Genomic DNA, 21,315 nt, shown 5'->3' with positions numbered 1-21,315 from the left:
AACACGTGCTCATCCAACAAGTTGCGCTGCGCGCGGCAGATTGTTGCGGCTCTTGATGGCGCCAGCGCCGGTGCCGGCGCTGCCGATGGACCATGTGCTGAGATAGGGGGACACAACCGGCCCGCTCTGCAGCAGCTCTGGTGGCAGCTCCAGTCTGCCCACCTGTAACACAGTGTCGCTCTCTTAAAAGAAGAGATATTGCAAAACATATTTCAGGCAGTACGAGCACCAAGTAGGGAGAACGGGCTGTCATGCAGGGTTTCTTGCGCAGCATGTATCATGCAAGACCCCTCCGTCCCAGGAGACTAGAAGACAAAATTGCATGTTGTTTCCTTGTCAAGCAGTCCCGGCAGCCAGCAGCTCTCACATGACCAACAGAAGTGTGCGTGCTGACAAATGCATGCACATGCCAGTGCTGCAACTGCATGCGCAAAGCCTATTCAGACAATCACCGATGGCTCCTCCCGGCAGGTATCCAGACTACTCAAAGCCAAAGTAAATTACAATCACAAAATAATTGGTTGATGTTCCTGTAGAACAACCAACAGACAAAGACATCGTCAGTGTTGAAAAAAGGGGGCGAGTCACACCTGCAGGACATTGACCTGCTGCATGGCTTCGACATCAAGAGTCGCTAGCACATATGCACGTCCTGCAGCTATGTCCACTGCGCGGATGATGCCCACCCCCAAGCACATCGTCTCTGGCCGCCCTGTCATTGCACAGCCAAATTCCACCTCAGCAGCTACATTTATTGTAAAATTTCCACATATATTATTACACGCTGTTCCTGTCAGAGGCAAGGTGCGTTCCATAGACAAGCTGCAGGTAAGGCTGGCCATAATCCCACCCTTCAATGGACTCGCCATTTCCAAGCAGACCCAACCAACCGTTGGCAGTGTTTTAGCACTTGCGTAACAATGACACAATGCGCGAAACATCATCTTGCAAGGCTGCCTGGTGCATGGCTGCATGGTTGCAGCCTACTTCAATTAACGCACAAATGTGGGCGTCATCACATTTACTAGATACTACAAAACCATACTATACACCGAAACTGGGCATCGCCTCACCGTCAGGTGCCTCCGCTGCCTGCTCAGCCCTGCTACAGAGGCCCACTAGTGCCCCATTCAGCACATAGCCAAGCTGACCTGGCGCCACGCTGGCATGCAGCACCTACCAAACACCCACAAAGCACTCTTGCTCATTCCTTTTCTGTCGCGTGTTCAGCAGTCACTCTCCATTGCAACTCCTCTTTTGGTTCAAGGGGGGCAAACCACAAGTTCCTAAGCACTGACCAGCTGACTTTGCGTCTTTTGAGGACCCCAAAATTGCACAGCTAGCTGATGGAGGCACAAACACTCGTAGCTGCACTCCTTCGCAGAGTGACGTCTGACTGACATTCTGTAATATTACTCACTTCTTGCAAGGAAGGCCATAGAGCTGGGGCGTACCTCCACGGTCATATCGCTGAGCTGGACTGTGTAGGGGGTGTGGGATGCGAGGCCCATGGCAGTTGCCGCCAGGGTGTCAGCTTCCCACCTGATGCCAGACGTGGGCAGGCCCACAATCTCACGCGCCCACACCAGCCAAGACAGGCTCCTCGTCTCGGCCGCTGACAGCTTCTTCGGGGCGGGTGGCGCGCCTGCATGCACTACACCTGATCAGGTGCTCAAATACTCGGATTTTCAAATAATGATGACAAAACCAATGCCAGCTTGCTATGAGTACCTCTGGCCATGCAATTTTCGCTTCTCACAGCAGCTGACGGGCAAATGCTGACCATATGCCGATTGCAAGCGCAGGCTTGGGTAGAGTCTGGCACAGGCTCACTCGTAACTCATGAAGCCTCCTGATAATTAGGAGCTGATGACTCAGCATGCATAACCGTAAAATTTGGTGAGCGACGCACCAGGAAGCTGCTGGGCAGGTGCGGCCGGCGCAGGGGGCAGCTGCCCGACAGCCTGCAGCTGCAGGACGCAGGCAGGTGCCGGCACCTGCGCCGGGCTGCCCGCAGGCGCCCAGAAGATCTCTGCGGGCAGGTTGCGTCGGGGGTTGGCTGTCTGCAGCAGCACCACGTGGCTGGGGCCTGCGTTCTGCAGCAGATCTGCCAACAGATCAAAGCCTAGTCCCTGCATGCCACCACACAAAGAGCATTGGCTCGTTCTCTAGCAAGGGCACAGCGCAGGCAACAGAACTAGCAGTTCCACAAATATATTGCAGGGCTTGGCACAAAGCACAACATGAGACATGTAGAGAGGCTTCCTGAGGAGTCCTGCTCATACAGGCCGCCAAGCCTCCTCAATTGGCCCCCTAGATCTCTCTTTCAGGCTCTCTCTCAGGGGCGTGGTATTGCTTGTGAATATCGTTCTCAGAAACCCAACCTGAAAGGGCCGCATTGTTTCAACTGCCTGCACAGGGAGCTTGAAGCAGAGCAATGTGCGCACCTTGATCCACCCGCAGGTGTTGATGACGAGAGGTGCGCTCGTGTGGTGCGCAGCGTGCCAGCTCAGCAGCTCCTGCACCGCGCCTCTATAGGCGACAGGGTCCCTCTCGGCAGACAGGTGCCCCACAAAGCGCGCCTGATCTGGCTTGCGCTGGTGCATGTGAGGCAGGCCATACACTGGGCGGTCCAGGTAGGTCAGGGACACCATTCCTGCACAGAAAACACGACACTCAGACCCATCAATTTCCCTTTCATTACGGCCTTTCTTAACGCACTCAAGCCCGCAAAAATCGCAACCTATGAAACGGGCAAGGCATCTGCGCCAAAAGAAAAGTCATGATCCCATAGCGAATATTTCACTGAATAAAGACCTGTTTCCTTCGCACAGATGACTTGCCCCACCCTCAAAAGTCAGCTGCATCTCTGTGTGGTTCCTTTCACAAATGATCAAAAAAAAAATTACCATCTCTTGGAAGGAAAAAGCATATGGCGAGGACTGTGTGCATGCAGCATTTCCTACAGCACCCCAACTGCACTAAACAACTAGTGTAAACTTACAACTTCAGGCATCATCCATCAACCTCAAAGTGACTTGCCTGGCACGGTGAACTCAGGCTGCCCACAGTCTGCATCAAGCCACGCCACGCTCTGTGCAGTGTTGTTGAGGAGCGAGTTGGCCAGCAGGCGCCCAAAGGAGGATTTTCCAGTGCCCTTGGCGCCACACACTGCCACTGTGCGACCCCCGCTGCGGCCGCTGCTGCATACGTCCTGCACTGCGACGCTTATGCCTGCCGCAGCCTGTGCAGCCAAGTCAACGCTTGTCAGCTGTCGGTGCCGAGTTTGAATGTTCTGCAGTGTTTACCACACTACCCAGTCTCATCTACACCTTCAGAGACAACCAAGTGAGCAACGCCAGCATCAGCATAGCAATGTCTCCATTAACAACCGTCTCTGACCCCAAAGTGCCCGGGCCAACATCTCCAACTGGTAGCTGCACCTGACATCTACATCTGTGCTTCAAATTCCACGTCCCTCCTGTTCATGAGTCCGCTGTCTGAACAAGACAAATTCTCAGTCTTTCTGCTGTATTCTCATAGCAAATGCCCATTCAGGCATGCTATCAAGGGCAAATCTCTGCCCCATGGTCCCACCTCTCGCCAGTCCTGGGGCACAAGATGTGCTGCACAGGCGCCCTCTGGCAGCACCCGCCAGCTGGCACCAGCAAAAGCCGCCACATCAGCGCCATCGGCTGCAGATCCATCCCCCGGCAGCCTGTCGAATCCAATCTGCACATGCTCGTGTGGATGCGGCACCTGCATCCACCAAGCCGCCATTGAACATGATGTGCAATTGTCACATGTCAATCCCGTATGAGTCGTCAGCATGTGCATACTTTGATCATGGCCCTCCTGCTCTGGAAGGGCAGAAATACAGCGCCTCGAGACAGTCTTTGTGGCACAAAGCAATGCGAAAATAGTTAAAGTAGTGCAAAGTAATGAGCGTGGGACTGGTGGGCAACCTGTGTGCCTAATGGGACGGCCTCGATTGGCAATGCCCCTCCCAGAGCCGCATTCGCACAGGCAGCAACTCCCTTGCCTGCCTCCAAAAACGTCCTGGAAGATGCGTGCATGCCCCACTGCTTAGAAGGGCGCTTATCTGCAATCCACATGGATGCATGCAGAAATACAGCGTTTATGCGCACCCGCTCAGAAAGACAGCCCCCCTCTTCACGCTGATCTGGGCCTCCCCCTCAAAGTAGGCTACCTGTGAACAGAAGAAGCCTTTCATGCAGGCTGTATGCCGGCAAATCAGCATCATGATGCACAGAGATACGCATGCAGGAGGCACACCTGCCCAGGCTGCAGTGCAATAATCGATGGGCAGTCATCCCTGTGTGCACAGGTGCCGGTTTAGTACAGCTGTACCATCCTTACGTCAAAAAACACTTGAAAAGCAAACACATGGGTCCTCACTAGCTCGCCAACTTGCGAGTACAATACCTGGAGACAGATTCAGATATTGATTGCGGTACTGTAAAATCGGATTGATTAGCCTCTAATCTACTTTTGCGCTTTTTCTTCGATTGTGTAGACATTTGCTGCTTCTTTTGACAGGGATCTCGGCATCTGCTGTGCGCACTGTGCTATCACAAGTGACAAAAAAGAATCCACCGTGATACTTGTGTTGTTTAGCATTGCAGAATAGACAAATCCGAGGAGACATCCGCAGGAAGCATGATGAATGCGGCACATTCCTCCAGGACGGAAGCCGCCAGGGACGCCGCAGGCCAGGCGACCTCAAAGTTCCGTCACGATAAGAGTTTCGGAACAGCAGATCGCCTCGATGTGAGAGGTGCAGGAAGCAAAGCATAAAGGAATCGCCCTGTTGCAAATATACATTTGTTCGAAGTATCAATCACTGATTGACGATGGAGTCGTGAAGCGAATTTTTTGCCCGAACGCTTCATCTTGACACTATCCTGAGCTTACAGAACATAATCGCACGATCTCTAAATTTATAATGGGACATCTATATTTTCAATTGCCCAGATGTGCATTACTGCCCACATCGTTGGCTCCTACGAAGTGCGGCAGGGAACGTCCCTCAAAGCCAAGGAGTGTTGGCTCCAAACAGCCAGCAGCTGAGGCCACCACATCCTGTTCTGGAGACGAAGCAGGTCTCTTTACAGCCTGCAGAACTGCTTCCAGCACATTGAGGCCACAGATGGGCGGTCCTATGTTGCATGTGCTGGCAGCTGGTGCCCTGCTGCTGTCACCAATGCAAGCCCGTGCAGACTTCTCTCCCATGCTCGCGTCAGGGAGCGTGAACGCAACAATTGAGGCAGTCAGCGGCCTCAGCACGGTGCTGGCAGAACAGAACGACGAGGTAGAGCGGAGCGGCAGGCGACATGAGGTCAGCATTTTGCTCCTCACAGGAGCAAACTGCTTGCCTATTTTATTTTTCGTCTTTATCTTAGATTAGACATTCGTTTGCAATTTTCTTTTAGGATGGAAGGCGCAGAGGCTCTTACCTCGTCCATTTGCCACGTGCAGGTGTACTTTGACATGAATGTCGCCGGCGAGTCACAGGGAAGAATAGTGGTGCAGCTGTTTGATGATGTGCCCATTGGATCGCGGCGGTTTATGGATCTGGCAGAGGGCCACGAAGGCATCAGCTACCAGCTGTCCAAGGTTGACACTATCGCACCGGTATGCCCCCGCACCTGGAAACACGCCACACTATTCTGCGCTCGAAAATATTACTATGCCACCTTTTCATATGGCCACAGACCTCAGCTTCACCGGCAGCTTTCCCAGCACTGACGGACACTGGCATACCCCTTGGAAGGAGAGTAGGATTATTATGCATTGGTGCATTCATATGAGTGCCCGGATGCTCCCTGTTCGCGGGATCAATTGACTTGTGTCCCCGGTTGTGTGCAGACCTTCATACGCGTGAGCGAGCTCCCGAGGTTGAGCTATTCTGCGAATGATACAGCCACCATAACTGGCGGCGACACAGTAGAGCAGCTTGAGGTGAGATCACTGCCTCACACCAGCCTCCTGATTGCAGGCCCTTTTGCTGTTGCCCCCTGTCCAGTCCTGCAGAGCTGCATGCACCTTGACCCTCTCCTTAGGCAGTGGTACTTGTATTCAGTTGAATCCAGCCTTAGAAACTGCAGTGCTTGTGCAGGTGGAGTTGCAGGATGCGAGGCATGCCCATGGGGAGCAGGGCCTGGTGTCATTAGTCGTCAAGGACTCTCGGCCGCGGTGAGCTTACCTAATCTCACTGTCACCCCTGAACACTGACTCACCTTAATCCTCAGATTGAGTTGAAAGGGCCTTTGCTGCAAGTGAAGTACTTGCAGATCTCCTCTGACTGCTGTCGAAGGGGAGCTTCATTTGCGTCTGGACAGCAGAAGGTGCCAACGACTCAATGCCAGTTGCAGTCTTTCAACTGGAGCAGGGTTGAACGTGATATGGGTCTGGTGTGCTTCCCTGCAGGCCGGTCAAGGAGAGGCTGGTTGCGTATCAAGGCAAGCTGGTGACGGTGCAAGAGCAGCAGGGCGCGGTGCCAAACGGCTCGGGGTTTGTCATCACGACAGCCGCCGCGCCTGAGCTGGACACGACTAACCTCGTAGTCGGCCGTGTGATCGGAGGCATGGACGTCGTGGAAGCTATTGCGCAGCTGCCGTCTGTCAAAGCCAATACTGGTTCTCCCTTTTTCAAGTGCGCTCCAAATTCCACCCATGCCTTCTCGATTAGGAGTGCTTGTTAGTGCTTGCTTGCTTGCACAGTCAAGTCGGGCTTGCTCATATATGAAAGGTCTCAGGTGACACTGTCCGCGATTCCTTGCAGGCTTGCTCAGTAGTTGAAGGAGAGAAGGTGCATTTGAGGAGTTTAGAGTTTGCATGAGCACCAGGTGTTAGTAGTTTGATTGGGTGTTGGTGGTGAGAGATGGGCGATGCATTGTGCAGGGTTGCAAAGATAGCCGGGGACAAGCGAGCGGACGTTGCCGAGAAGGGGTTTGGGAGGCCATTCAAGAGGGTGGTCATAGCCCAATCAGGCGTTGTGTGATCAGATCGGATGTTTTTCTCGCGGCCATGCAGCGGTAGCCTTCCTGGCAGGATATTTCTGACAGCTACCACTGCTGGCATTATCTTTATCTTGTGTGAAGGCAGCTCAGACAAGAGTGAGACAGAGATTTGCTATGGCACTTGAGCGAACCCAGAAATTGCTTCACAAGAGATCTTTATTGCCTAGAGTGTGATACTTTGGACAATGCGCATGGGTCTATTTTGGATTCTGCTACCAGCAAAGGTATTGCTCCAGTTGCTGGGGTGCAGGCAGTGCCCGCTTGTCCAGAAAGGTCTCTTTCGCAGAGCAGTTGCGGTGTACTAGTATTGTGGTGACTGCGTCATGCGCAGTGTGATAAAACAGAGGACAGCCAGTTGCAACTGTTGCGCTGCTCACGGGGAAAGCGAGAAGAATATTTTATGTAGATATTCTTGACGAGGCTGAACTTCAGCAGACATAAAGTTCTGAGAGTGAGCTTAGAAAGAAACGAAGATGAGAACTCCTTGAAGAGTGCAAAAGTAATTGTCCATTCCTTGCATGTGGGAGAAAAACAGCCAAAGGCCCCACGGAATCTGTGCCCCGTAATTCAAAAGGTGGGAGGCTGAGTTGACGGTGACAAATTGACAACTGGCGCCAACGATCTGCTGTGCCCGACCCAGCTTCCGCGCCAGAGCTCCTGCCGCAGCACACTTCTGTCGGTCTTGCCGCATAAAGGCGGGATTTTTCCACTGAGTCCGTCGTCGGTGTCTCTGTTGGCCCAAATCAAGCAACTCCGTTCCTTCCTATTCCTCCAAGGTGTATGCTGCTTGTCGCCAGCACTGCAGACTTAGCGGGTTTTGCCGCCTGCCGGAGTCCTCACCGTGACAGCCAAATCTTTTTCGTAGAAATTAGATCATCAGAACATTGATCGCACAGAACCCAGGCGACGCAGCCTGCTGCCGCGCGCATGGGGGAAAGACCGGTGCAGACTTTGTGAACTTGAACTTGCAGTACCCTGCTGAGGTCAGAGGCGCGTATAACCATTGGCCACATTGATAAAATGTTCAGATGCATGATTTTAGAGCACCGACCAGAGAAGGGGGCTAGAATCAACAGGGTAGCCCCTGTCAGCGCTTTCACTGGAAAAGTCTGATCCGAGAAGGCCATATTGCATTGCAGGGCTTGAATCTCGGAAGAACGTCCAGATACCGTCTGATGATCTAGAGCATTTATCGCACAGTGCAGGCCTTCTCAAGGCTGAAGGCAGAGGTTCCTTAGATGCCCAGTGGCTTCTGGGCCTTACTAGCCCTCTGCACAGTCACAGCTGTCAGCCGCACAAATGCGTGCCCTACAGGTGAGGCTCCGTCTATGTGCACAGGCCTACCAGTGCTGAGCAGGACCTCAATCACATCACAACTCAACGAGTGGCAGCAGCATGGCTTTATATATAGTCCATGCAAGAAAGTTGCCAGGATGCCGATGCTGAGATTGTTGTCGTTGGAGAAATGACATAATTGTCGCCATTACAATTTGGGTGTTAGCCTGCACATGATGCAGCAGGACTTGCTGTGTTGCCAATTGCCACGATGTGATTGGCACGCTGCCTGTGCAGGGAGTGGCCTGTGCCACTATGGGACCCTACCAGGGGGATGGATCAGCTCCAAGGGGCATGCGCTGCTGCCCTGGCATGAGGAGGGGGAGCTCCTCAACATGACCTTCTCTGTGTGGCAGCCATACTGCCCCGCCTGTCAGCTTCAGCCGCTGCTCACCCCCTACCTGGAGGTGCATTTTTCTGCCCAGACCCATCCCCCACCTCCTGCTTCTGCAGTGTTCAGCTTATCCATTGGTTTCTGCTTACTCCACGAGTAGATCCTCAATCTTGCGTGGCTTGATAATGTGTGCATCCTGCTCTCCCTGCCTTGTGTGCAATCGACACAACAAAGTTTCATTGCGATGAGCGTCATCACTAGAGCGCACCATCGAAAGGCATATTCTGGGTCCCATGCTGTTATGCCAACTTTGAGATATTACATGTTCAGACTTGAGAGTCTGCAGCTAACTCCATAGATGCACCACCTTGCAGGGAGGGAACCTGATGCCAGAAGATCCGCGCACGGTCAAGCTGCGGCCGCTGAGCATCCTGCTGTTCGGTGACTCGGTCGATTTCCGCATTGTCAAGTTTTTCTGCAACTTGGCGCTCGATTTGGAGCCCGAGGATTTTGGCTATCCTGGGGTGGAGGACCGGCTGAAGCTGCAGGGCATCTGCCGCACCCCCAAATTGACCGTGGCCAAGTACCACATCTCCTCGGTGTCCTTGGAGGGCCCCTACTGGAACAATATCAACTACCCTCCCCTGCAGAGCATCCGGGAGGTGCGCTGTTTGGCCCGGGACCAAAAGCACTTCGAGTCATCAGAAAAGAAAGACAACAATGTCATGGACTCTTTTGAAACAGATCTTTCCTCGCTCTTTCGACAGCGTCACGCATGATGGTCCCTTTTGGGCTGCAGCAGATTCTGTCTGACAATTCCTGGAGTATTGCCATGGGATCTATCAATCCACGGAGTCCACGACTGACAAGCTCTCTTCCACCAATTGCTTTATTGTGCTCTGAAGAATGTCTAACAGTAGTTACGGTACCCACGTGCGCAGGGATTGGACTTTTTCCACAAGGCGCATGGGTCGGCGCCGGACGTTGTCATGCTGTCCAGCAATTTCTGGGACATCTCCAAAGCGTGAGTGCCGCCTCTTGCTGCACCAACGAACACACCTGTAGCTATTGCCATTTGGGCAACAGCTGCTAAATGCCGCCTCTGCCCCCATTGTCCACCATAGATCGGCCTGTGCATGGAAAGCTGGCCTCAGCATCAAACGTTGCAGCAATCACAGAATGCACTGATGTACCCGGCATGCATTGAAGATTTCAGCACTCATTGTCCAGACATGTTGAGGCGGTGGGATTTGAACTTGAAAGGGCGCTAGGATGGTGATCTTGTCTAGGTTGACCAGGCATTGGTGTGCTGCACCTAAATGGGGTGCGCTGCAATGCAGATTTGCTGATGGGGGGTATCAGTTCAATGGGACGGTGCTGGGGAATGAGCTGCTGCCGGACGTGTGGATACACTCCTGGATCCAGAACTTCACCACCATCCTCACCCAGCTGAAGGCAAGCCCCCATAGCCGTGATCATATGTCTCCTCTCCTCATAAAAGATTGTGCAGATGACCCAAGCTAATGCTGCCCTGCAGTTTCTCACTGGTAAGTAGGAAGATAGGAGAGGACTTGAAGCCTGCTGGCATGAGAGTAGCACACGATTCTGAGAACACATGGAGTACCATTCAACGTGGGTTTGCCTTCTTTTATGGGAAGCGACAGCGAGCAGAGGGAAGCGGTGCAGCGACAGTGAGTATTTACGATTACTGTCACGTGACTAAGGAGGTGATTCAGCAAGAGGTGATACTTCTCTGCAGGAGTTGGTGCCGGACAGCACGATGCTGGCGTACCACACGCTGCACACGCCGCACCAGACAAGCGAGCCGCACCTCTGGGAGACTGATCCCTACCTGCGCCAGCACGTGGCGCAGATCAACGCTGCCGGCCGCCACGTGGCCTCGCAGCTGCGCTTCCATCTCCTGGACTTGGAGGCGATGGCGCTGCAGATCTCCAAGGCCACCGTCCTCATCGACCGCACCCACCCGGGGCCCGACTTCATGATGCAGGTGAGCCTGCGCGCAGCTTTGCCACTTCCAACTGCAGTGTTGAGGTGCAAGTTCCATTGTTGTCACCGGCTTAGTCACCTTCAACACACTGTGCATGGAAGAGACAGATCGACAAATGTTTCTCCCCTCAAGGATACTCACCACAAGCAAGCATGTGCACAAATACTGCCCTTTTGGCAGGAAAAGAGACATAACATCTTCATAGTCACGCACTTAGTCATAAGGCAGGCGCGTGCACGCACGGTTTGATGCAAACTGCGGTGTGCAAGCGCTTATTTAAATATTCACGCAAACCTGAAGCAAGCCCAAGCTGGGTATCAGAATGCCGCATATCGAGCAAGGGGAGCTCTGACAAAGGTGTCACTCATGACGGATACATTGCGAATGCATGCAAAATGTTGCTCCCAGCTGTATCTTTGGGCGCATTGGTGCACCCTTCGCAGACAACACTTGCGGTCCACAGCATGCTCATTGTGGGATTGCAGCAGGACATTGTTGCTTTTAGACGGTTAGCTTCTGTCGTATCATAAGTTGTGCTGAATGCGCAACTTGACAGGGCGCCCCTGTCAAGTCTTACTGTACAGAAGACTGCCACAAGCTCCAGCATGTAGTAAGGAGTAAGTGTACAGAAGACTGCTACAAGCCCCAAGCATGGAGTAATGAGCTTGCTGGTTGGTGTTGCAGGTGCTCAACATGCTGCTGAACATGGAGGAGGCGCATGCGCGGATGAGGAAGGAAGTGCTGGAGCAGGGCAGCGTGCGCGGCTGGGTGCGCTGGCAGCGTGAGCGATTCACTGGCACCGGCTACTTCAGCGGCCGCCGCATGCTCTCCACCTAGCTCATCACCGCCGCTGCCCTGTAATCCACGGGGATTGATGACCACCCTGGAAACCCCATCTTCCCCGTAGTCCAGGGCTGCTGTCTGACTAAACTGGACATAGAACCCCCTGTGTTGACCTGCGGTGGTGCCTTGATCGCGACCCCCATTGCAAGTATTTATTAGAAGTTACCGGGGACTGACGGATCAGGGACCTGTACTTTGTGAAGGCATGCAAATGGAGCAGTGAGGCGGACAGGGATGCCAGAATTGGCAGGGGTGTATGAGGGAGAGTTGGGGGCTGAAGTGGGGGCTGAGCAATGCGGTGAGGAAAGAGATGGATTGAATAGATGTCAGCTTTTGGCGATGTGGTCAGCACAGACCTTCATGCCCCATGGCAGGTGGTTGTTGGACGCAGGTGTCTCAATTCTTTGGCACAATGAGACATCTGCTTTTATAGCGGGGTGCTTGCGCACGGCCAGCTGCGCCCCACCACTTTTGCTGTTGAAGGTGCCCCTTCTGGGTAATGGCACCTTTGAGTTAAAATTGGTTTGCTGGAACACCGCCCTGGCGATGCAGCACTAAGAGCTGCAAACAATGCGCATGATGCTGTAGTATGGTATGACCCTTTCCAAATAATATGATTAAGTGGAATCGTCCACACATGACCATTTGGTGGCAGGCAGGCAGGATGCGCATCCTGTGAACAAGCAAATTGCTAAGCTGCCGTTATTTGGCTTGAGTGCAGAATTGCTAATGAGAGAAGGACGTTCTCGTTTCAAGGGAATCGAGCCTTTTCCAGGATGCCATCTTGGCCTCGCATTTGCCTTGCAAAGGAAGTGGATCTGCACACGAGGCAGAAAGCAGCACTTATTGGCCCTAGGTAGATGTTTGTGCTTGTTGAGATAGTGCATCAAAGTCCAGGTAGGAGCTTCGTTGGTTTTTTTGCCCTGACACCAGGTGAAGATTCTGAAGCATGAAGTTGGGTAGCACAACCTGCTTGAAGTAAGTCAATGCAATGGTAGGCGATAGGAGCAGTTCAAATGCAGAATCATCTTCCATTTTTGTTTTAGTCATGTGTCCCTGCTCAAAGGTTGTTGTACGTAGGACGAAGAATATATGAAGGCGTTCATTCTGTCCTATATATGCATGGCTAGAAGCACTAGGCATCTGGCCACGTGCATATTGATTCATATTGTTCTTGACTCTCTTTTCTTAGGCGGCGCTATCTTATTGCATCTCAGACCCTAAGGATGCAATTGGTTGCTTTTCAAGTTTGTACTATCATGATGGCCTCTGAAGGCACGGATGCGAGTATAGGTGTCCAGCAGGCTAGCCTTCTGCGCATCCAGCCTGAAGTTCTATTGGAAGCTTGCTCAGCCTAGCCTTTGCTTGTCCAAGCCTCACAGTTGAGGCTTGCCACAGCTCCGTAGGCTTGGTTGGCGCACGTGTAACTTATGCCCAGATGATCATCTGGAGTGACCCTAGCAGGGGCCGGCCCTGGCCGGCAACCATGCATATGCTTGCTTAAACATGCTCTGCACACATGCGCTAAGAATAACATGCACAGCAGCGATGAACAGTGTTCTCTGGAGAGGAAATTGCAGTATGCTTTCCAGTAGGGCGCTCCATAGGGCCCAACTGCAGGAGCTTGGAGTGCAATCACGTGGAAACCACGTAATGTTATGACGGAGCTCCTCAATTTAGGCCGATAAAACTCTCGGAACATCCAACTCATATCACGGTAGATCTGGTACATCAAGCATCTCAGAAAGAAGTAATGTGAGCCAGGCTGTATCTTCGTGGGGCTCTTCTGTCTAATTACACACAGGCGCAGAAGCGCTAGTCTAGACGATTGCAAATCACAACGGCCAATGCCGTCACCGCTCTCCGCCGTTTTCCTCTCTATGGTGACTAGTATGTTGGCTGCAAATGAAGTGGATCTGATCTGGGAGGAGGCCATCACTGATGTGAAGAGCTATGCTGATCGCCTACTGGCAGAGGCAGATGGTCTGTTTGGCTCAGCTGCGTCAGACTGGGACGTCGTCGGGGACTATGATCATGGTCTGCGGGTGTACTCCAGGCCAATTAAAGGAAGCAAGGTAATAGCTGTTCACCGAGTACACATATTTCTGCATATCATTCGATGTCATGCAATATGGACAACCCGACAGTACCATGATCAAGCACAATAAGATGGATTTTGGGCTGTTTAAAGTAGAATCAAGGGCATAGTCCTCAGATTATTTTCTTGTTGTAAATATTTGCTGCTTTTGTCGTTTGATTTGCTTCCTTGCACTCCAGGACATGTCTGTGACTGACACATGCACTCTGACAATGCAGCTCCTCCTGGTCCGCTCGGTTGTGGAGGTTGAGAAGAGCGCAAAGGATCTCTTCAGCTTACTGACATCCGCGGAAGGATCAGACATCATCGATGATTCGACCATGCATGACCCTCCAGTGGAGATTCTACAGTGGGATGACAGGTGCTTGGCCCAGGTTCTCGATCCCACCCTTGTCCTGTACTGTCTGGTCACGGATTCATTACACAGGCATGAAAAATCATCATCCAGACACGCATCAACATCCATTTAGGCACCTTTGGCTTGAGAGAAGCTTGGAACGCTGCTGCAGGGCAGAGGTGGGATACTCCAAGACGATTCAGTCTAAGTTCCCATTTCCCAAGCGCTCCTTTGTGAAGGCGAGCTTCTTTGACACAGCCAACACCCAAGTCGCCACCAAGTCCATCCTCTACCAGGCGCTGCCACCGGTGCAAATTGCCTTTCTGCTGCAACAATCATACAAAGCTCCATCTTTCAATTTTTCTTGCTACTGCTCGCTTCTGGCACAGCATGTCTGTCATCTGCTTGATGCCTGTGTCCTCTTCGAGGAGGAACTCTCACCGTAGGTGAATAATCCCTGCCTGCCATGTGTTGCAAATCCAAAGGGTGCTCCACTGGCAAGTGTCGATGTGCTAAATGAAATCTCTCATTAGTCCACAGTGCTCCAAGCATGCAATAGAAGAGATAAGGACATGACTAACAGCGCGTGCTGTGCCAGGGTGGCGACGGATTGACAAGGGCATTTAATTCGTTCGCGCTGCGCACGGTGGCCCTGGGCCCAGATCGGTGCCGCCTGGAAATTGTCGACTTCTTCGACATGCGCGGCTGGTTCCCCACGTGAGCACGCGTTCCCTCATTATTACTAACATTATTAGCGTTACTGCCATAGGCCAGTGACGTCTGCAGACAAGCTGCTGGTAAAGGCTGCCACAAAGCCTACACCTTGATGGACTCGCCGAATCCTAGTAGCAGGGTCCCAATTAACCGTGGGCACGGTGCTCAGTATCTATACCACCACCCGCCAGCTGGGGCCAGTTCCCTCTAGAACTGTACACATTGTCATATTCTGTTGCATGAAGCGGACTGTGCCAAGTCTGAGCCACTTGTGTGCCCCAAAGCAAGTATGTCAGCAACAGAATTGCCACACTCGTCTCACAGCAGATCAGTGCCACACAGATGCTTGCTGATTGCTGCAGCAAACTGACGGCGCCAGATTCCGCTCAGCAGCATTTTCTAGAGAGTCAGAAATGCGGAGGAGTGACAGTGTCTATTTGGTGATTGCTTGCAGGTGGATTGCAAACAAATTCCACAAAGATATGTTCTGTCAGAAGCTGCACAAACGCCTGTGGCAGCACCTCGGCATGGAGTCTGTGCCATCATCTGCTGCAGTGACTGCGGCGTAGTAACTTTTGCAGACACATACAAAACTTGTGACATGAGGCAGCTTGTGCTCCAGAACGCCTATTCTCTGCACACTTCAGCTTGGCCGCAAGAAACACAGTGCAATTGAGAAACACGGCTTTGAATAAGATGCTTTGCAAATGTAGTGAACTGAACTGAGAATACTGGAAATTGGCAGGACCAAATGGAATACTAGAAAAATGTGGGTATTGGTGCTCTGGAGCACCATTTAAGGATCCTGTCCAGATTACTGTACATGCAGTCTTTCATGCCTTGTACCATTTGCCATCCTTAATGTAGGAGTGTATATTATCTGAGAAGCTGTTTGATCGGGTACTTTCAGTCCCTTGATATTCACTTTGCTGATCGGGAAAATTAGCACGATGCAGAGTGCAGCTTGAGGCAACACAGTGATTAAAGCGGCAGACCATCTGCCATGTGTGTCCATTCACGATATTTTACAATATCCTGTCAATTCAATCGCAATAATATACAGAGAAGGCCTTGTCTGTGCCTTCTTCGCAAGACACGGCACGCATGTGACTTATGATGTGATAGCTTTGAGCACTCTGTCTGTCACTTGAGACATGCGTGCGATCAATTAGCAAGATACACAATGAAGCACCAGCAGTATCTGCAAATGAAAGCATGCAATATGAAGCACAAGATCTGTTCTGCAAAGCACGTGCATCCTGCATGATATCATGCATCTGATGAGTCTCCAAACGTTCTCACTGTCCATTTGCCAAGGATGAGCGCTAAGGAAAAATTGCAACACACAGTGGAGAACGTTCTGGCCCCTCCTGGGCGCAACAAGAGTCGCAGACCAATTGCTTTGAAGCCTCACAGTATGATCTGAGCGCCCCTTGAAGCAGGGACGGACAAATGAAGCTTCACAATTCTGCAGATTATACAAGATGGCGAGGTATTTCAGCCATCGAGTCTTCAGTCCGGGGCGCTCTTAATTATCCTGAAGAGGCAGGACCTGCAAGTCTTCTATAAGGTCACCCCAACACATCAGTCCTCATCCCGCACCATGCACTCCCGCCTACGAGTTTGTCACACCAAGCCTCCTCCCAATCAAGCGCTCCACCGCTTCAGTTTATAGATTCTATGGACGTTAGATAGCCAACATGTTGCGGCCTGTCGGCCTTGAGCCGGCCCCTTCCCTTTGTGAGCACACCCTCAAACGGCAATGCCAGAGTGTCCAACAGGTGCCGCACATCCGGCCACACAGCCCATGCATCTGCATTATTATATTATTACACGCTGTTCCTGCCAAAAGGCAAGGTACGTCCTGCAAACAAGCTGCAGATAAAGGCTGCCACAATCCTACCCTTTGTTGGACTCGCCAGATCCAAGCAAGACCCGATCGACCGTGGGCGGCACGGTGCTCATGCCGCCCCCCGCCAGCCCATGCATCTAGACTGGGTCCAATAGTGTCGGGACCTTGCCCTGCCAGGGCGATGTAAATCAGCAAGTCCTTTTCCTTAAACAAGTTACGGCTATTACCACCGCGCGCGCATAGGACGGCTGAAGAAACCGCCACGCCGTCGTGCCATCGGCGCTGCAGCAGCCGCCACAGGAAAGGAAACGCCATTGTTTGGATTCTCTTCACCAAGGGCAGCTCCAAAGGCTCCCGCAATCACCTGCACGAGATCAGATACCGGCGTTTGAGGAGGGGGAGCAGGGCTTGACTTGTCACGCTCTGGTGCAGATTGGATTCCTCACCATCTCTTTCAGAATTGAAAGTGATTGAGTGCCTCATAGATCGAGCCGAGACTGGCTTCAAGCGCCCCTGCCTTGAATGCTATGTCATAGATTGCCCCACCTAGAGGTCATCTGGTTCCTAAAGGCCAGAGAATGACGATACCGATCAGAGTTGTTAGACCCTCAATCGTGCCTGACGACCTTGGACACCAGCGCGACACCACGAGCTGCTTCTCAAGCGCGTGTAGAAGACATATCTGTTGCATGTAGGAAGGTGCCTGCTCACGACTGGCAGCAAAAGTCTGCCGGGTAGAGAGCTGTGTTGCAAGTCTCAAGCGCATGCCAAAGACCTGTTTTGCAAGCAACAAAAGTGCATGCTGAGCATTTTGTGCTACCTTTGGCGCAGTAAGAGTTGCTGAACCAGCTCTCCTACAGCTTGATGTGCTTACGGTCCGGACTCCTAAAACTAATCTCGGCTGCATGATTAAGCCAAGAGAGGATGCAGACACCAAAATTGAGCGAATGCCAAGGAAAGCAGGCAGGGCTGCATCACCACGCGTCCTTACTTGTTCACGGTCGGAAGTGATACTCCACTAAACCGCTAGCCGTTCCCCCCTCTCTTAGTATCTCTGTGCAGAGATTTTGCCACGTAAGCCCCACTATCTTCTTCTTCCTCACCTCTAACCTTGGTCCAATGTTGGGGATGGCACGGGCCAGATGGCTCAACACAGAGGCCTTGCGTCCGTTGGCCAAGCACGTGTACCACGGTGCATGATTTAAAAGAGTAATGTGAGACAGTCACACCTGCTGCAGCTGCCCTGCCCAGCCAGCATCACCGGGGGCCATTCCTGGGAGCGCTGCAGGGAGAGCCGGAATGTAGCCATTGCAGCGGGTGCGCGCACAGTCAGCATAGCGCTGCAGGCACCGCCAGCACATGGCGGTTTTGCAACCCGCGCACCTGTGCGCACATGCGGTCCCGTCAGCTGCCGATGACACATTCCCACCCCAGTGGCAGGCGCTTTAAGGTCGCTCTGAAATCGAGTTGCGATGCCCGAATCGCAACTCGAATGACAATTTACATGAGCGTTTATCCCCCAGCGATCCCACAACTGCCACGAGCACACAAGTTCCTCATTGTGGCAGTAGTCAAGCACACAAGCCAGTGTATGTGGGACAAATTATGTAGAGGAAAAGGATATTTGATGTGCTCCAAGAACAGGGGGAACTCACGTGATGTGGTCGCATCCGCTGATCTTCATGAGGCCGTGATTACAGAAGGGGCAGCGTTTGACAGTGTGCTTCTTCTCGTATTTTCGGAACTCTGCGTCTGCGGCCACCTCGCCCCGTTCGCGGATGTGGTCGTCGCAGCTCTTGCCCTCGTGCCAGGCCACCTCACACGCCTTGCACCAATTGTGCTTGCACACGTTGCACACCAGCCGCGGCGAGTCATCCTCTGCACAGCCACCGAAATAACTGCCCTGAGACCACTTCATCTCCTTCTGAAGCCCTTCCCAGCAATTAATCAGTGCTACAGCCACTGCTGTGAGCCTACTTCCTTTCCTTCTGAAGCACATTTCAGCACCTAAACGATGCTTTGAATGCAGAATAGACTGTGGTCCTCGTGCTGCAGCTTATGACTCCAGGGGATTGCCAAAATGCTGATGCACTCCCTCAAATGCCCGCAACGCTGCCAGCCCCTTCCAGCAGGAGGAGTCGTGTATTTGCCGCGGCAGCATGCTCCTGGTACACTAGAAGGGATGGGGAGGCTCACAGGTACTGCAGTGGAGAGTAAATGGAGACTAAAATCAGCGAGGGTGCACCGTGGCCGGCAACGGCAACGCCGGGACAGTCAGGCTGCGGGCAGGGCAGCAGGTCCGGGCACGTGTTGGTGGCCGCCTTCAGGCTGTTCTCCAGGTAGCGCTCCTCCTCCTGCCAATGCCAGCAAACCACTGTGAGCAAGGCGCCAAAATGGAAGAATTGATGCTAAAAGAAGTCTCAGAGATGAGACCATCATTTGAGGTTGTGGTATAGGTCAAGAGAACATTAGCACCTCCACGGACAGCAGCAGTGTGATGTCAGCGTCCAGGCTGCAGCACCATGCGGAGGGGGGACCTCCTCCGCTACCGCCAGGGGGACCCCCACCACCGCCAGCTCCTCCCGGGATGTCCACGTCCCCATCCGCGGCGGCGGCTGCGGCCGCGGCGTCGGTACGGCGGCGCTCGCACTTGATGCAGGTCGGGTCGCCGCGCGCTTGGCAGATGGGGCACAGGATCGGGAAGGCACAATTACTGCACATGCAAACGCCCCTCCCAGTCAGTCGTCATGTGCGGTCAGTGGTCCCTCTGTGAAATATCACAGACTGAAGACAGCAGGGTTGCTGGCAATGCATAGATCAAACATTGTTGTCCCTTTTCTAATGCTCTGGGCAGTCACGCGCCATGAGGTTCAGCATCAGGCTAAACAATCAAATATGCACATTGGCAGCTCACTGCCGCGCTTTCATACAAAATTCTGGCAGAAGCAATATCCATATGGAAATCTGAAGTATGCAGTTTGGAGGCAAGAGGGATCACCTGATGGCACTAAGAATGACTTGTCGAGCGGCATCCCTACACATCATGTGCCGGCACATGCTGGCCACAAAGCAGTCCTCCATTGGGTGGTCATCATAGCAGATCATGCAGCTGAAAGTCCCTGTCTCCCTGCCTGCTGCCACGTCCGATTCAAATGGGCCTGCCTCGCTGTCTGCGTTTGCTGTAATCAAGTCCTCCAAGTCCTCACTGATAACAGCCTGCACGTAAGCAGAAGAGCATGCGAGCATCAGCACATGGTGGTCTTGAGGTATGTGGTGGTAAATGAGGAATGGGGATGGAAGCTGCATGCCGGGACAAAAGAAGCTTGCCTCAGCCAAGCGCCGTCTCTTTGGAGCCCGTAGAACCCTCGCCTCATCAGGCAGTAGCTCCACAGCATCACTGTCGTCATTATGTGGAGCTGCATTTTTCCCGGCAGCCAGGTGCTTGCCATTGGAGCCAAGGGCGATGGAATTAATGTCGTCTTCATCTTTGGTAAGATCCACAAAGGCACGTTGCCGCCCCTTGTCCCTCCTACAATCAGAGGCAGGCCTAGTATAAGACAATGTTGAAGCCGTCATGGCATATTCTTCTTGGAGGATTTGGATCAGCGTGATATTGAGACCAGGCCAGGCACCACAGTGTCTCACGAAACCTCAGCAAGGCAACGTCACGAATTTATTGTTGACTTACCTGGGACCATCTCCTTGTGGAGAGCCACCATCAAGTACAACAACGTCTCTGACCTGTACACTTTCAGGACTCCCTGAAGCCCCCTCGTGAGACAGACGGCGTCTTCTGAAAGATCTCAGATCTGCACCCCTACATATCAATCTTTCCATGGTGTGAATTATCGAAACGTGTGCGAGCAAAAAGCAATGTCAACGTCAAGGGATCTCACAGGTTGATCGATGCATAATTTAGGCACTGAAAGGGGCCTCCAGATCTGGTGAAGGTTCCATATTATTCTTTCTTGGCATGCACAGGAAGGGGATTCCCCTTTTGTCAACCCAGAAAAGTGCAGAGATTATGATCAGGATATCTCTAGATTCTAAACATCTGTCCCCAAAGTGATTGCTCGCAAGTAAATGTCTTATAATGTCTTCAATTATGAATCAGAGCATTTGTGAATCGGTGGAACCCAGGAATGCTCCTCTTGGTGCCAGAGGGCTGTTCCATGCCTCACCGTTCGTTTTGGAGCTGAGCGACAGTGGACGCCCTCGTCTTTCTGGCAGCCTGCTTCAAGTTCCCTGTTGAAACTATCGGGGGATCAGCTTGGGCGTCCGACAGGCAGACAATATCGTCGTCAAGGTGGGCAGGCCTCGTCATGAGCGACGCTTTCGCTAATGTCGGAGTCTAGTTCAATCCTTTGCAACCCGAGATCATTATGGCATTCTTTTTATTCGGGGTGAGCACATATCGTTGCATGGGACGGCATATTAATCATTTCATCTCCGGAGAGGGGAGCACAGCATGCAGGTCACAAACTCGGTGATCCACCCTTGGACCTTCCCAGAGCAAAGGGTACATCAGGAAGTGGCATACCCAGAACCTCACTTATATCTTACAGAATGGCCAACCCAAAGCCAGAGGTGCCTAGGCACAGGGCACCTCGTTGGTCACTGAATTACTGACAAAATTACTGTGTGAGTAGCACGGCCTTTACACCAGCTTACAGGGAACAACACCGTGGCTGCAAAATTCTAAGCTTGCCTAAGTGAGATATTCAATGAACAACAAATAAGATCCAGCAAATG

The 21,315-nt window shown here is 52.5% G+C and overlaps 5 protein-coding genes across 5 annotated transcripts; 3 read left to right on the top strand and 2 right to left on the bottom strand.

Moving 5' to 3' along the window:
• Positions 1–9: 9 nt before the first annotated feature.
• On the bottom strand, positions 10–3,787 carry COCSUDRAFT_40871 (hypothetical protein; the record flags this gene model as incomplete). The annotated part of the gene is made up of 9 exons (XM_005648974.1): positions 10–162; positions 591–712; positions 1,074–1,176; positions 1,455–1,645; positions 1,913–2,132; positions 2,448–2,675; positions 3,050–3,244; positions 3,598–3,695; positions 3,760–3,787. The coding sequence occupies 9 exons, from the start codon at positions 3,785–3,787 to the stop codon at positions 10–12; spliced, it is 1,338 nt and encodes a 445-aa protein (XP_005649031.1).
• Positions 3,788–5,454: 1,667 nt separating this feature from the next.
• On the top strand, positions 5,455–7,023 carry COCSUDRAFT_14530 (cyclophilin-like protein; the record flags this gene model as incomplete). The annotated part of the gene is made up of 5 exons (XM_005648973.1): positions 5,455–5,655; positions 5,890–5,982; positions 6,140–6,216; positions 6,451–6,675; positions 6,924–7,023. 5 exons carry the CDS (start codon positions 5,455–5,457, stop codon positions 7,021–7,023), a joined length of 696 nt encoding a protein of 231 aa, XP_005649030.1.
• A 703-nt stretch (positions 7,024–7,726) lies between these two features.
• On the top strand, positions 7,727–13,003 carry COCSUDRAFT_32733 (hypothetical protein). The gene is made up of 5 exons (XM_005648972.1): positions 7,727–8,025; positions 8,182–8,356; positions 8,615–8,784; positions 9,086–9,124; positions 11,538–13,003. Exons 2-5 carry the CDS (start codon positions 8,281–8,283, stop codon positions 11,592–11,594), a joined length of 342 nt encoding a protein of 113 aa, XP_005649029.1. The 5' UTR covers positions 7,727–8,025; positions 8,182–8,280; the 3' UTR covers positions 11,595–13,003.
• A 406-nt stretch (positions 13,004–13,409) lies between these two features.
• On the top strand, positions 13,410–15,280 carry COCSUDRAFT_40869 (hypothetical protein; the record flags this gene model as incomplete). The annotated part of the gene is made up of 5 exons (XM_005648971.1): positions 13,410–13,637; positions 13,879–14,021; positions 14,170–14,305; positions 14,596–14,714; positions 15,166–15,280. 5 exons carry the CDS (start codon positions 13,410–13,412, stop codon positions 15,278–15,280), a joined length of 741 nt encoding a protein of 246 aa, XP_005649028.1.
• A 1,506-nt stretch (positions 15,281–16,786) lies between these two features.
• COCSUDRAFT_61912 (hypothetical protein) lies at positions 16,787–20,887 on the bottom strand (the record flags this gene model as incomplete). Its single annotated transcript, XM_005648970.1, has 8 exons — positions 16,787–16,927; positions 17,793–17,946; positions 18,219–18,441; positions 18,809–18,917; positions 19,039–19,276; positions 19,619–19,779; positions 19,927–20,092; positions 20,745–20,887. 8 exons carry the CDS (start codon positions 20,885–20,887, stop codon positions 16,787–16,789), a joined length of 1,335 nt encoding a protein of 444 aa, XP_005649027.1.
• Between the last annotated feature and the right edge of the window lie 428 nt (positions 20,888–21,315).

Source organism: Coccomyxa subellipsoidea, assembly GCF_000258705.1.
Source record: "Coccomyxa subellipsoidea C-169, whole genome shotgun sequence".
Lineage (NCBI taxonomy): Eukaryota > Viridiplantae > Chlorophyta > Trebouxiophyceae > Coccomyxaceae > Coccomyxa > Coccomyxa subellipsoidea.
The sequence above is the reverse complement of the archived record's forward strand: the minus strand, read 5'-3'. Positions and strand labels throughout refer to the sequence as shown.